Genomic DNA, 13,898 nt, shown 5'->3' with positions numbered 1-13,898 from the left:
TAAATTCATATTAAACAATTTTTTATACCCAGGGTATATGCTTAATGAGGTTTACAAGGATGATTGATGCTGTTGCTGTCAAAAAAAAGTTTTGTAATCAAGATTCAATTAAAGTGTCCTTGGAGAGGCAGCTTATTTGACCTGATTACTGCTACGTGTTTTCATTGGGATGGGATTTCTTACATGCTGCACATGCCGCAGTTCTCACAACGCAGACAAATTCTTATGTTTCACTGCATTCAGCACAGTCCCCACTCCCAGAAAATATGAAGTGCAGACAAGTCATCTATTAATCATCGCAGTTAAGATCAAGCTATATTTCAAACGCTGAAATGAGCTGTGTCTTGCCCAGCTCTGGTTTATACAGTCTTACTTTCTTGGCTTAATCTGTGTATGATTTAATGTAGTTTAGTATTCTGAGTGCCCTTCAACTCATTTACACATTATGACACCACCTAGATTTTTTCAATGCTATCACTGCAGCTTGCATTCATCTCTTAGTACTACTTAAGGAGCTTTTGCATAAAAATTTAAGCCGGCATTGATGTCTAGCAATCCCTTGCTTTTGCTTTGATAATTTTCTGTTGGTAAAAGGCACATGGTCATTTTTTTCAGGCCTTCCTCATCTAATAGGTAGCCACAGTGTTTTCTCAATATTTCCCCTCGGCTGAACAACACACTCAGATCTGATTCACCTGGATGTCAACTTTGGTAGGATTACAAACTTCCCAGGAGCGGCTCCATCTGTTTCAGCAGGAGTGATGATGATGTTTTTAACTTGTAATGTTTTTCATCAGAAGTCTGAACTCCAGGGAAAACAGCTGCAGTTAATATTTTTGTCCCTCTGTTCCTTTTTTTTATAATATATTCATATTTATTACAGCACCAAAATAAATCACTGTATGGCGCTGGAGATGGAGAGTTCATACTGCAGAGATGCATATTTCACAGAAAGGTTGCAACAGAGAAAGCGCCTCTGGCTGCAGCATCCACTTGCCACTTCTTCTCTTCTCGCCCCCCTTCTTCTGGCCCTGTCAGATTTTTTTTCACCTCGTGCACATTCAAGACAAGAGTTAACTAGGGCACTGTATGTCCTGCTAAGTGCGTTAGCATGTGCGTGCTAAAAAAAAAAAAATTAAACTGCAGTGCACGGTCACAATCTCACACAACTGCATATATCATTATAGTTGTTTCTGGGTACCTTAACAAAAGCAAATCATTATTATCATTTAGAAAATATATTCAATTCTCTCTTTTCAGCAGTTAATCGAAGAAACTGCTGTGTTGGTAATAACAAATGAAAGTACTTATAGAGCTAGTGATGGGGAATGTTTGTGCTCAAGGCCTCCTTCATTCCCATAGTCCCAAAGTCCCAGTGTGTGTGTGTGTGTGTCAGGATATAAATAGAGTTGCTCCACCATCAGAGAGTGGTGCTATCGGGTAGATTCCAGTGCCTAAGTCCAAACCAACCCCCTTCTCTGGATGACCCCTGAGTCCTTGCAATATGAGTGCATGAGGAGCCAAAGTAGCAACAATGGACTTGTTGTAAACACCCGAATGATGAAATGTCCAGCATTACACAATATTCTCCTGGGCGTTTCTGAAGTGCGTCTTACTGTTGGGTTTTACTGGAATGAGTGTTGGAGAACAATCTCTAACACAGCAGCGTGTTGCGTCATCTGTACACTACCAGATCCTTAAAGAATGCCTTTAGATTCATTTTTGCTTTTGCTTTTTCAGTTTAAGCACAGAGATAAAAATCCTTAGGTTAGCAGGATTGAGACATAAGGCTGGATTCTTTTATCTTTGCAGCCCAGGATCATGTGAAATCAAATAGCAATATTAATGACGAGAAGCGGCTGGTAAATTTCAGACTGGTGCGAAGAGCTGGTCTCTTCAGGGGATACTTCTGTTCTGCCCCAGTACACTCCTGACTGACAGCCTGGCTGCAGCTACTGACAACTGCGCTGCATGTACATGTTTGTGTGTGGGTAAGAGAGAGACAAAGGGTGGCACCAGAAGATGTGATGTCCTGAAGGGTAAGTGTACTTTAACTGGCTATGTGCCAGGCGAAGAAGGTATTTTTTTGGAGTCACTTGAGTCAGCAAATGCAGTCTCATTTGGCTGTAAGCATCAACTCTGCTTGTGCTTGCAGTACGTTCTGGTTCCAGCTGTTTATTCTGAGTGGTCACAATAATTCAATACAAAAGTACAGAAACCCATTAATTTACATTTAGGCAGCTTCTGACTCCCTGCAAGAGGGCACTATTTTTCATCATTAGACCTGTTCTATCTGACCCAATTTACACCCCCAGTTGCCAAAGAGTTCATTCTAAATCTAATTAAAAAGGAACCTAAAATTTGTACAAATGCCGCAAATAAACGAATCATAAGAATGTGAATGTTAACACAGTTCAGACTGTGTGTGTGGTGCACATTCTGGTTAAAAAGAACTATTTGCCTTGCACAAATTAAATGAGGGTGGAAAATCATTTTGCATTTTGCTCTGGGTTAGTTCATTGTTGCGCTTTGAGTCTGCTCTGTAATAAGATTTTTCAAAAATTTAAATTAGATGCACGCAGCATGGAATACAAAGTTGTGCAGATTTCACACTTCAAAGCAGGGATTTTGATCTGATTACAGTTGGATTTATTCCAATCGCATTATGTAAATCAACGGATTCAATTGCTATTTGGTGCTGATTTAGAGTACGGCACATTTGTACGGTGTCAAACCATCTGACATCCTTAATAGTTATTTCCAATCATTGTGACCCCGTGGGTAACTGTTTTCTTATAATGTGCGCCCAATAAATACTTTGCCAGGAGCTACCTTCCCCCTCGTCTTTATTCAGGCAGTTAATCTTCATAACGTGGACATTGGCTCAGCTGCTCTGCAATAGGAGGTGCCTGCATGTCAGCAGTAGTTACAGTTTTCACAGTTGCTAAACAAAACAAAGCCCTATTTTTTTCCTTTAGAATTTGCTCACCAAAGGTCCAACACAATAAACATACATCGATTAAATTCATTCTCCCTGGAGAGATGTTGGAGCTATAAATTGTCCAGTCATACATAAAATAAGATAACGAAAACTGCAACACACGTACTTGATAGGTTTATGTCATGTTCTTCATGTTCCCATAAGAAATCACTGCTCTTGAACAGCTATCTGTCCTGTCTTTTATGAAGAGCTGCACGTAATGAGTTTGATGTGTAAATCCTTTCTATTTACGCTCAAATAAGAAAGCTTCTGTTGTCGCTGGGCTCTTATTCCCTCACAACTTCAATTACTGCTCCTCTGTGATGCAGACAAAGATGTGCTAAACAATCACCTCCCTTTCATATTCAAGGATTAGATGAATGAAAAATGGTGTATTCAACACAATTTTTGCCTCTTTGAGTAAAAAAAAGAAAAAAAATCATAAGAAGAACAGATAATCACATTCATCACCATCTGCTTTTCTTTTAAATTCACCCAAGTGGTTTTGTATCATTTTATCTTTCAAATACACTTTGATGGTATATGCATGCAATATAATCTCTTGTGTTGCGGGAAGCCAAGATGTGCTGCTGAATGCGTTTCCATGATGTATCAGCCGGACAAAATAATCACCATGGACACCGCTTCAAGGACAGACAAGCCAACACTTTATTTGAGACACACTGATATTGTACAGTTGGATTCACTTCCATGGCTGAAACGGAGTTCACAGAAAACCTGGTGGCAATGCTGTATAGCAATATTGTCATTACAAGTAAAATACTCAACTGTGTGTTTGTACCTACAGTATGTACCACAACAACTGAAGAGATATATCCACAGAAACCTATGATACCAAGTATTACAACTGTGCCTGTTCCATCAGCATGAATTCATTTGTGTCAGTGTGCTTCCAGTTTCTAATCCTAAACATAATGGTTACTCCCTGAACAGTACTACATCTACTTTACCTTCCAAACAAACTGCATGATGACAAACACTGCTAGGAACAATCAGGCGGAAAGCTCAAACATTGATCTATACAACTCATCTAAAAAGCAGTGAAAATTCAAGTTCTCCTTATTCCCAGCAGACATTTGAATGGTATCAATGCTTCACAGTTAAGATGAAGGCCAAGACTGGTTAAAAAAACAAAAAACAAAAAACGAGCAGTCTTACTGACCTATTAAAAATATTAGGTCAGTGAGTAACTCAGATGCTGAAACAATCAAAGCTAAACTGAAAGTGGTCATGACACTCTGTTGCAACTAAACATGTCATCACGATACCAACGGAGCCAGCGGAGCAGCAAAAGGCAAGGCTACACGCTGGTCAGGCCTTAAATTGCACTGTAGCAAACAGCATAAAAAGCACCAATACATTCAAGACTTCATAAAAGGCTGCAACTGTGTCTCGATGGAGCAGAAAAAGAGGAGGTCAGAAATTCACCAACAGTGAGAAAGACACTGTTAAAACTGAGAACAAATGCAGGCTTTTCTAAGGAATGTATTAAAATGTGTATACAAAAAATGTCCAGCTTTACAGTAATGTGTCACACTATGCACGAGCGCCTGCACCCAACAGAACGTTGGAGGACGGATAAGAGCAGGAAATGAGCACTTCTGTCAGAACATTTTACCTCCTGCTGGAAATGTATTTTTTTTAAAAATACACAGAGGAGTTCAATGTCAATGTCATACAAACTTACAAATGGCTATCCACTGTCTTAAATTCAAAGTACGGAAAGTCTTAACTTTGCCAAAGAGATTATAAATGCATGTTGTATATAGTCAGAAATGAGATGGTTCAGTTCAAGCTGCACTTCTGTTGCTTGAATTTGAAATTTTCAAGTTTCCTTTTACGTACCATCTTGAGTACAGAATTTCTTCCATGAATTACGAACAAAATTTTGTAAACCTTCTCTGCACCATATCTAAAAATATACATTTTGACATTCAAAGGATGTAAAAACAGTAAAATTGTTGTCGTTCAATGTCTTGCCACAACAGAAGTAATATTTTCAGTTTCATTAAAAAGATCTCTAGGCTCATTACTAAAATCTTTGGAACCATGTCCTTTTCCTTTCAGAGAAATCCCAAACAGTTACGTTTTTCCGTCAAACTGCCTGTTTCCAGTACATGAAAAAACTGAGCTGTCTGTTTATTGACTGTAAAATGCATTTGGGCAGCCAGCTTTCTGTCGGTCCCTTTTTAAGCTGGGCTAACCTCACTTCCCTTTTCACACAGTCCATCACACATGAAACAATTCTGAGAAAAAAAAAAAAAATCAATAAATTATAGTGCTTATCGCTACACGTGGAAAACTCTGAAATAGCACTGCAACATGTTGAGAAAACACACACACACATCTGCAGACAAATAGTTTCCCTCAGAATGAAATGCAACAACACGGACTGCAACCAGAATAGTAACGACCTCTATAAAGACGAGCCAAGAACGCTACAAAACGACAGTTGATTTATTCTTAATGTATTGTGTACTATCTGTCAGATACTGTAAGGATCAACTGCAGCCCCCTCTTTCAGTCAACCATGTGACCCACATTATGTGATGGGAAAAGGTGGCCCCTGAAACTTTCACAAACCCTTTCATAGAAGTCAATAGGAGCCAACCAATTGGAAAGAACCTAATAAAACATTTTGATGCTTAGCCAACAACAAACTTCGGTCAGGCTGCAACCAGCACTGGCGTGAGAACACAACACAATACATTACTTGTTGTTGTCTCTTGTTGTTGTTGTACCTGAAGTAATGATCCGACCTCAAATTACAGTCAATTAAGTGAGTTGTTATATGTGATATTTTGGGTTCACCTTGGCTCATCTTTATAGAGTTGTGTTCAATCTAGATGGCACTATTCTTTGCATCCTGATTATGTACATTCTGTCAAGCATCTCTATTTATAAAGATACATCCATATTGTACTACATATGTACTATTTTGTGACAGACAACAGATATTTCATCTAGATTTAAGAGACCAATTACTTTCTAAAATGTTGTTAAATATGCAATAAATAATACAGCTCATAGAGGAGCTTGGCTCCTGTGAGTCATAAATACAGCAGAATACTTTTATTTTATCACTCCCTTTGTCTTTAGAGTAACTGCTAAAATACTAATTTTCGCCCTAATTAATGTGCATAAATTTAATCTCTGCTGCATGGCACTGTGCTGTCAGTATTGAGGTTCACTAAAGGAGATTGTTTACTCTTTACTGTTAAGTTTTGCAGGGTTAAGTTTTGCAGAATGCCTACAGCTGAGGCTCATTCTTTCTACTTAGACTCTTGCGTGCATTGCCCCTTACTTTGATATTTTCATTCTTCATTAGTTGTTTGCTCTGTCTTTGTTTACTGAATCATGGGATCATCATTGGGAGAAGCCAGAGTTGGGACACTAACAAACGACTGGGTCTTGTCTTCATTGTGGGCTGTGGCTCTGTTGGACACAGTGGTGAAGGACAGCTGGTCGTGCTCCAAAATGGCAATGCGGTCCTGTGGCTTCTCCTTCTTCAGGTAGAACATCTTCCTCAGCTGTTTCAGCTGCTGTAGCTCGCAGAAGGTCTCCAGAACCACCAGCATGACGATCAGACCCAGGATCAGATACACTGATGGGACAAACACAGACAAGTAAAGATATTACTGGGTGTATTATTAAAATGTATTAATTAATATTTTTCCTTTATTGTCCCACAATGGAGAAATTCACATTGTTATAGCAGCGAGAAGCAAACAAACGGGCATACAACAGAGACACACAATAGCAAGTAGTGCTACCCATTGCAGCAGCTGCACCTGGGAAGTTAGAGGAATATTGCATAGTTGTTATTGTACATTATGTATTGCACAGTATTATTCTTAGTGTGTGTGTGTGTGTGTGGTCTACTGGGTGGGACAGTCCTGGTCATTAAACTGTCTGACAGCAGCAGGAAGGAAGGACCTACGACATCCTCTAGATTTAGGGGTGCGTTTCAGTTCACGGTGAGTTAAAAGGCACTTAAAGGGATACTGTTTATACTCTTCATACTGTACTGTATAGAATTATCTAAGAGCCCCTCTGTTGGAAAAAACAGGGCACATTTATTCACTCTTATCCCAAAAGCTGTTGTTCATATACACTGACACAAGAGGGCAGCAACTAGACATCCTCTATTTTTCCACTTTATTTTTCCTTTTATATTTTCATCATTAAAGAGAAGGAGTCAAGTATAGGAGTTGGTTCATTCCAGTCCATCTCTATACCTTTAATATATTTCCCTGTTGGGTGAATTTGTGTTTTAAAATTTTAGCGAAAAATCAACTTATCCAAGTCAGAGGGTCCAATGTCCATCTATTGTTATCTACGGGGCTCATTAAAAAGGGGATATGATATATTCTAAAAATCTGCTGACTTTTTTCTCACAGATAACCATGCACACATATATTCACACACTGATCCATACTCATACTTATGTAAGTTCAGCTAGGCATCCATTTTAAAAAGTGTACAGTGTACATATGCTCCTTTGTTGGATAGTCTAATGGGAAGAGAAACACAGTTTCAGACAATGCTGGGATTCCCCCCTCTTCCCTGTTTACATGTATAATCTTTCACTTCCACCTGATCTCAGAATCTAGCACGAAAAACCCCTCTCAAACACACTGGAAACCTAAAGTATGTTTAGACAGGTGTTTGACCTATAAATTACAGGATTAGAATCACAAGTAGCCCGTTGAGTCGAAAATACAGAAAAACCCTTTTGCGCCGAAAATATAGCAAGCAGGAAGTGGCTGTTATGTATAAGAGTTTAGAACAGAGTGTAGGTGTAGATATAAGAAATAGGGCACCCATGTCACAAAACCAATGACTTCTTATCACCAAAGACGGAGGCAAAGTCGCACTCAAAATGATCTCTTTTTCCTCATGCTCCAAATGTTACTATGGACAGAGATGATGTTACCTCCAATATGGACATTTCCTTTTCAGCAGAGGAAGTTGTACAAATGTGCTTGGTGTCCTTTCGTAAAAACAAACACTTTCCCTCACAGTTATTCCTCCTACTGATTGCCTGATTAATGATGTCCCTTGTACCAAACGCCCACACCACACATGGCAGGCAACAGCTCTCTGGAGTTGGGTTCGGCATTCATCCATAGATTGTGAAGTCTCAGTGTTTGGCTTGTTTTTTTAACTTTAATTTCTCCCACAAATCCAATCAATGTCTCACTACCCTGCTTTAGGCCATGGCCCAATTTCTATCTTGACTGCACTGTCTTGTTCCATCTGACTGGTTAATATGGCTTTAAACATGCAGGAAATTGTCAGTAGCATTTGCACCTTTTTTTAGCTCCTTCAATGAGTTTTGCATCGTGTAGAAAACTGCAGTTTGTTGGTGGCTACAGCGGTAAATTCTCGTTAAACGTATTTTCATCAAATTTGACATTGTGTAACAGCAGCCTGTTCTACATTCAATATTCAATACTGATTGTATCTTTTGGGAAATGATTCCTAGTCCTCTGTTTTACTTCTTAAGCTTTTTTGCCTGGACTATAAATAGAGCCAAAGGCATTGTCTCATGTAGAAAAGTAACTTTAGACAACACCAGCAAAGATGGAGGATGAGAAACACAGAAATAAAGGAGCAATGCCTCAGTTGACAAGCCAGATGATTCCAAATCTTCCTTGACTTTGCTCATGAGTTTAAAGAAAGATGCAGCACTTAGGAATAAACCAGGGCTTGTTTGAAAGAGCTGATTCTCTGGTTAAAAAAGGAAACAACAGCTCAATCCATCATAGGGCAACAACACTCTGAGGATTTCTGTGTAGGCTTAATCTAAAGTTTCACTACATGAGCCATACATTAGACCTACTTGGTTATGTCACAAACAGGAAGTTGAAAGTTCACCATCAATACACTCTCTAAACGAGATATCCCCATATCAGCAGATCACTAAAGCTTTAACTCTTACAAACTGTCACATAGTTGTTACACGGTGAGGGCCAATGTCAACCGAATTCATAGGGTTTCATGGCTGGATTACTTCATTAGCCAATAATAAAGAAAGCGTCCCTCCTTCACTGCAAAAAAAAAAAAAAATGCAGCGATATCCTGTTTGCCACAGGAAGCATCTTAACTGATTTATTCAAGACCTGGAAATTTTAAAGACGATCACTAGCTAAAACAATGCTGCTACTGCCCATCACCTAATTCATTCAACCTCTGGTTGCCATAATTAGACAGAAGTTTCACATTTAATTTGTCAATGAAATATGCTTTTTAAGAAACTTCATGTGGCACCATTAAATTTATTTATGTAGGGCCAATGGCCAATAAGAGGAACTGAAAGACCTTACAGCTGCTATCATCTCACTGTGGAAACAGCCCCCAATACAGAGAATCATCAGCACTCACCAGTGATGCCGACTTTGTAGAGCTCCCTGAACCTCTGATTGGCGGCCTCCCCAGGTACATAGTCTCCCAGGCCAATGGTGCTCAGGGAAATGAAACAGAAGTAGAAGGACTCCAGGAAGTTCCAGTTCTCCTCCAGCGCAGAGAAGATGGCGGCAGGAATGAGGAAGAAGCAAGAGACAGCCACTGTGGCGAGCAGCGTGGCGTGAACAATGGACACCAACGGCTTGGACAGGCCCCAGCGAGTGTGGATGTACATGATCGGCCTCCGTGTGCTGAACACCATGATCCTCTGCACCACAGCAGTGAGGAAGAGCAGGGTGAAGGGGATGCCGATCACTGAATAAATGATGCAGAAGGCCTTCCCGCCATCTGACAAGGGTGCTGTGTGACCATATCCTGTACAGAAACAAACATAATTACCCACAAAAGGAATTTTGGAAGTACACAGTAATACTGAATGTGTGATATTTTATGGAAATAACCCTCCATTATATACCACAAGCACATAACAATCCACAATGGATTATTTTCTGGCAAATACCTCAATTTCAGCACTTATTTGCAAATTATTAATATTAATATTAATTTCAATGCCTTGTGCATGCCCTTTATCATAACAGAATGCCAGCAAAGTATAATGTTTGCAATTCTGATTAATGTGTTTACTTCGGTAATTCTCAATTTGAAAGTACACAGCGCTGTGGGGTACTTAAAAAAAAAAAAAAATCTCACAAAAGTTAAGGATACATTTCTTCCATTTTTAGTCTTCCCCTTAAAATACGAAACAAAGAAACAGTCAATTTATTCAAATGGCTTGGTTTTTGAAAATACTCACAGCTTTGCATCTACGGTGGAATGACAATTAAATTGTTATTGTAAAAGTATATGTTGTCTGTTTTTGGTACATGGCTAAGAAATTGTTAAGGTTGATGAATTGAGCCTTTTTCTGACTACTTTGAGCTTTATTTACACAGGGAGGGGTGGCTGTGAGTACTTTTAAGACAAAGTCATCCAATGGCCAACAAACAAGGTAAAGGCTGAACGGCAGCGTTTGAAGGCAGGAAAAGGAGGATTAGTGAAATTAGTCTTGAAGTTATGTCACACTAAAGTGAAGGAGGCATTGCTATGAAAAAAAAACAAAAAAAAACATGTTCTCGTGAGGTGGACCTAACGAGAGTGTTAAAAATACTGTGGCACACTGACAGTGATGTGTAAATGAAGAAACAGCACTGTGTTTGCTGTTAAAATATATCAGTTTCTGCTTAAACACAAGGCAAAATGTACACTGCACTTTTTCCCACTGGTGAGACTAAAAGGAAACGACCCATCACTGTGATGTAGTAGCACAAAAAAAAAAAGAGGAAAAACTGTCTTCTTGTTCTTGTTTTATCTTTTGATCCAAAAATTTCCTGGTAGATCAACAAAATCAAAACGGGACACTTGAAGTCCGGCTTAGTTTGATGTCTGCTCGGGTTTCTGCTTACCCATAAACACAATTTTTGTCGCGACTCAAACAATGAAGAAAGAGCTTTAATGCAGCCAGGCAGCTGCTGCTTCATACGTTATCTGCACAATTCCTATGTGGAAACTTCACAGATATTTGTTGACGTGATCAGACTCAAGTTCCATAAGTAAACTAGCTCCAGGTAACTGCACATCATGTTCTAAGGTGCAGTGTAGATGACAGAAAATGACTGTCCCCCCGTCATTCACTGTTTGAATACTTAAAGGAAAAACATACAAAACTATTTGGAGAAGGAATTAGCCAAAATTAGAATATGTGATTTCCTGAGGGGTGCAAAAAAGTGATGTTGACATACTGCTCTCTCAAACTTGCAGCTTCAGTCCTTGACACTTAAAACGAGTGTGTGTGTGTGTGTGTGTGTGTGTGTGTGTGTCCTACATACAGTAATGCATTGTGCGTTATACTAAAAGAGGGCTGTTCCATTACAGAAATGTCAGGTTGGCTGTAGTGTACAGTGTGCCATACATTAATCCAAGATCTAAAAATAAATCTTCAGCTCCTTTACTGTGACAGCAATATAAAATAAAGGAATAATACATCCAAAAGCAACATCAACATCCTTTCATTTTAAAACTGAAGCAACAGCTTTAAATCTTCATTTAAACAGTTTGGAGACAAGTTGTCAAAGAGAAATCAGCTTTTTGTAAATTACTTAGCAATTCCTTAATCACACTTTTTTTTTAAATTCCAACCAATGCCTTTCTCTTTTTCCTACACACTTTTTGATTTTTAATCCCAAATATACTTTTTTGTGGCCTTTTCTTTTTTTTTTTGTCTCTGTAGCCGCCTGTAGGCCACATAAACCCAAAGGCCCAGATGTGGCTCTCTTCAGGCGAGACAAAATAATGTTTTCCAGACAGGAAAACAAACAACACAAACAGAAAGGAAAGAACAAACCGAACCATTCTGATGGAGTGTGTGTGAGTTGTGTGTGAGTTGTGTGTGTGAGTTGTGTGCTACATGCTGCAGCATCTCCCCGCAGCTCTCACCTGTGGTGGACAGCACGGTGCTGGCGAAGAACAGCGCGGAGGTGAAGTCCCAGTTCCAGTTGGCGGAGGCGTTGTTGAGGATGGAGACCCCATAGTTGCTGGCGTCCAGGGCTTTCTTTAGAAACTGCTCCAGGCGCTCCTCGGACAGACAGTCGTTGTCCTGGAGGAACTGCTTCTTGACGGCCCTCAGCTCCTGGCGGAGGGTGTCCTCATACGGCAGCTCCACCGAGGAGAAGACCACGGCGCCGAAGACGAGATAAAGCAGATACCCCAAAACCAGAGACACAAAATACCACGTCGATTTGTGACTCTGGATCAAACGCACACACGAATTGCTAGCGAGCGACTGAAGCATTTTATTGTTTTTTTTTTTTTTAATATAGGTGTATCACCTCCGCGCAACGATCCGGGTATCTGTGAGAATAATAAAAACGCAAAACCCTAATAAATGTAACTACCCCCGGTGGTTGTATGGGCAGGATGTCTTCCTGTGAGGGGTCTGGTTGGGGACAAAGCTCAGAGAAGAGTCCCCACCGATTCGAGAAAACCTGCTCCAAACCTGCTGTGGCGCTGGAGGCGTTCAGGTGCAGCCGGAAACCTCAGTAGCGTACAGCGAAAAGAGCAGCGTTTGACCAGAGAAGGTGATAATCTATCCCATATAAAATCTATGGCCGTCACCTAGATGCCTTAGGGGCGAGACCTGATCAAAAATCATATCATAGCCAGAAAATAAAAATATTAATCCAATTCACAAAAATAAGTGGAATCCTCTTTCCCGCCCGGCCTTTATTTGGGTGTATCATAATGCATTAATGGTACTTTAACGCCCAAAATATTGATTAGATACAAAAATACCAATATATAGTTACATTTTTAAAATGTCATTTCTTAAAACGTTCACGTTAATCGCTCCTGAAACGGTAGTTGTCGCATTTCCGATTTTTTTGTGGCACCCGAAGATAGCAAGTGATGTGGCGGCTACAAAGGCCACGTGACGTCAGAGGCGCTCTCCTCCCAGGTAGTCCGCCGCGTTTCGGTTTCCATTGAAAACAACTGAAAAACGTCAGTAGTCTATTATCGACGCATCCACGCCTTTTGTTTTGTAACATGAGAGGGTGAGCAGAGAATTTGAAACGCCCCAGTAGGTGGAAAAGAAAAGTGTCGAGGAGAGACAGTTTCATTGGCGACTTGAAGAAGAGACTATATACGTTAGAATAAACTTAAAAATCATTATTTCTGCTCCTGTGGGGATGACAGTGCGGGCTGATGGTCCAATTTTCACTACAGATTTATCAGATAACTACTACGTCCATTTTCTTATGTATTATTACTATTATTATTTCATTCTTACGATTTTCTTCGTGGGATATACCAATTTTAAATTGGTATAAAGTTTCCCCCATGAAGCTGCAGTCCTTTCTGGACACCCGTGTGTCCAGACCTGGAAATACTGGTGTGTGACAGATTTTCCAGTAGTTTTCCCTCAGCTTTTTGTTTGATACTTCCTGCTGGATCTGTCAGTCACACAAGTTCACTTCATGCCATTGAATCTTTAGTTCCTCATTTGTTTCTGAGTTTGTGAAAACTAAAACAACCCATTAATGCAGATTACTAAGAATTTAAGTAGCTATGACAGACACGGACAAGGACAAGATAAAATCAGGGAAAGTTAGAAAAGAAGAGAATACAACAAATATTGTATGTTTCAGCATGTGTCTTTTGATTAATCAAATTAGACAAAATGTTTTTCTTCAGCGATAAGGGCATCTTGTGCCTTGAAGCCTTTCTATTCAATTCAATTATTGGGATGGATGCAACATCATAACTCAAACTCATACTCCAATGAATCGCTCATCTAGGGCTCCTATTTTGCCATGGTATAAAATCAAATTATTGATCTATTTGTTTTACATTGAAGAGACACATTGATCATTTATATACATGTAAATATCAGCATCTACATATGTGTCTCTGCTTTATTTAACAATAACCACGT

The 13,898-nt window shown here is 39.6% G+C and overlaps 1 protein-coding gene across 1 annotated transcript; it reads right to left on the bottom strand.

Moving 5' to 3' along the window:
• Nucleotides 1-3,635: 3,635 nt before the first annotated feature.
• kcnk1b (potassium channel, subfamily K, member 1b) lies at nucleotides 3,636-12,475 on the bottom strand. The gene is made up of 3 exons (XM_029521050.1): nucleotides 11,903-12,475; nucleotides 9,389-9,784; nucleotides 3,636-6,605 (listed from the first exon to the last, which is right to left on the bottom strand). Exons 1-3 carry the CDS (start codon nucleotides 12,255-12,257, stop codon nucleotides 6,349-6,351), a joined length of 1,008 nt encoding a protein of 335 aa, XP_029376910.1. The 5' UTR covers nucleotides 12,258-12,475; the 3' UTR covers nucleotides 3,636-6,348.
• Nucleotides 12,476-13,898: the final 1,423 nt, after the last annotated feature.

Source organism: Echeneis naucrates, chromosome 15 (genome assembly GCF_900963305.1).
Source record: "Echeneis naucrates chromosome 15, fEcheNa1.1, whole genome shotgun sequence".
Taxonomy (NCBI): Eukaryota; Metazoa; Chordata; class Actinopteri; order Carangiformes; family Echeneidae; genus Echeneis; species Echeneis naucrates.
Note: the sequence above shows the minus strand (reverse complement) of the source record. Positions and strands in the feature narration are given on the sequence as shown.

Coding starts and splice junctions, on each gene's coding strand:
- kcnk1b (XM_029521050.1), bottom strand. CDS start 12,257: ATGCTTCAGTCGCTCGCTAGCAATTCGTGTGTGCGTTTGATCCAGAGT. Junction 9,785..11,902: donor CACCGTGCTGTCCACCACAG/GTGAGAGCTGCG, acceptor GTTTCTGTACAG/GATATGGTCACACAGCACCC. Junction 6,606..9,388: donor CTACAAAGTCGGCATCACTG/GTGAGTGCTGAT, acceptor TTGTCCCATCAG/TGTATCTGATCCTGGGTCTG.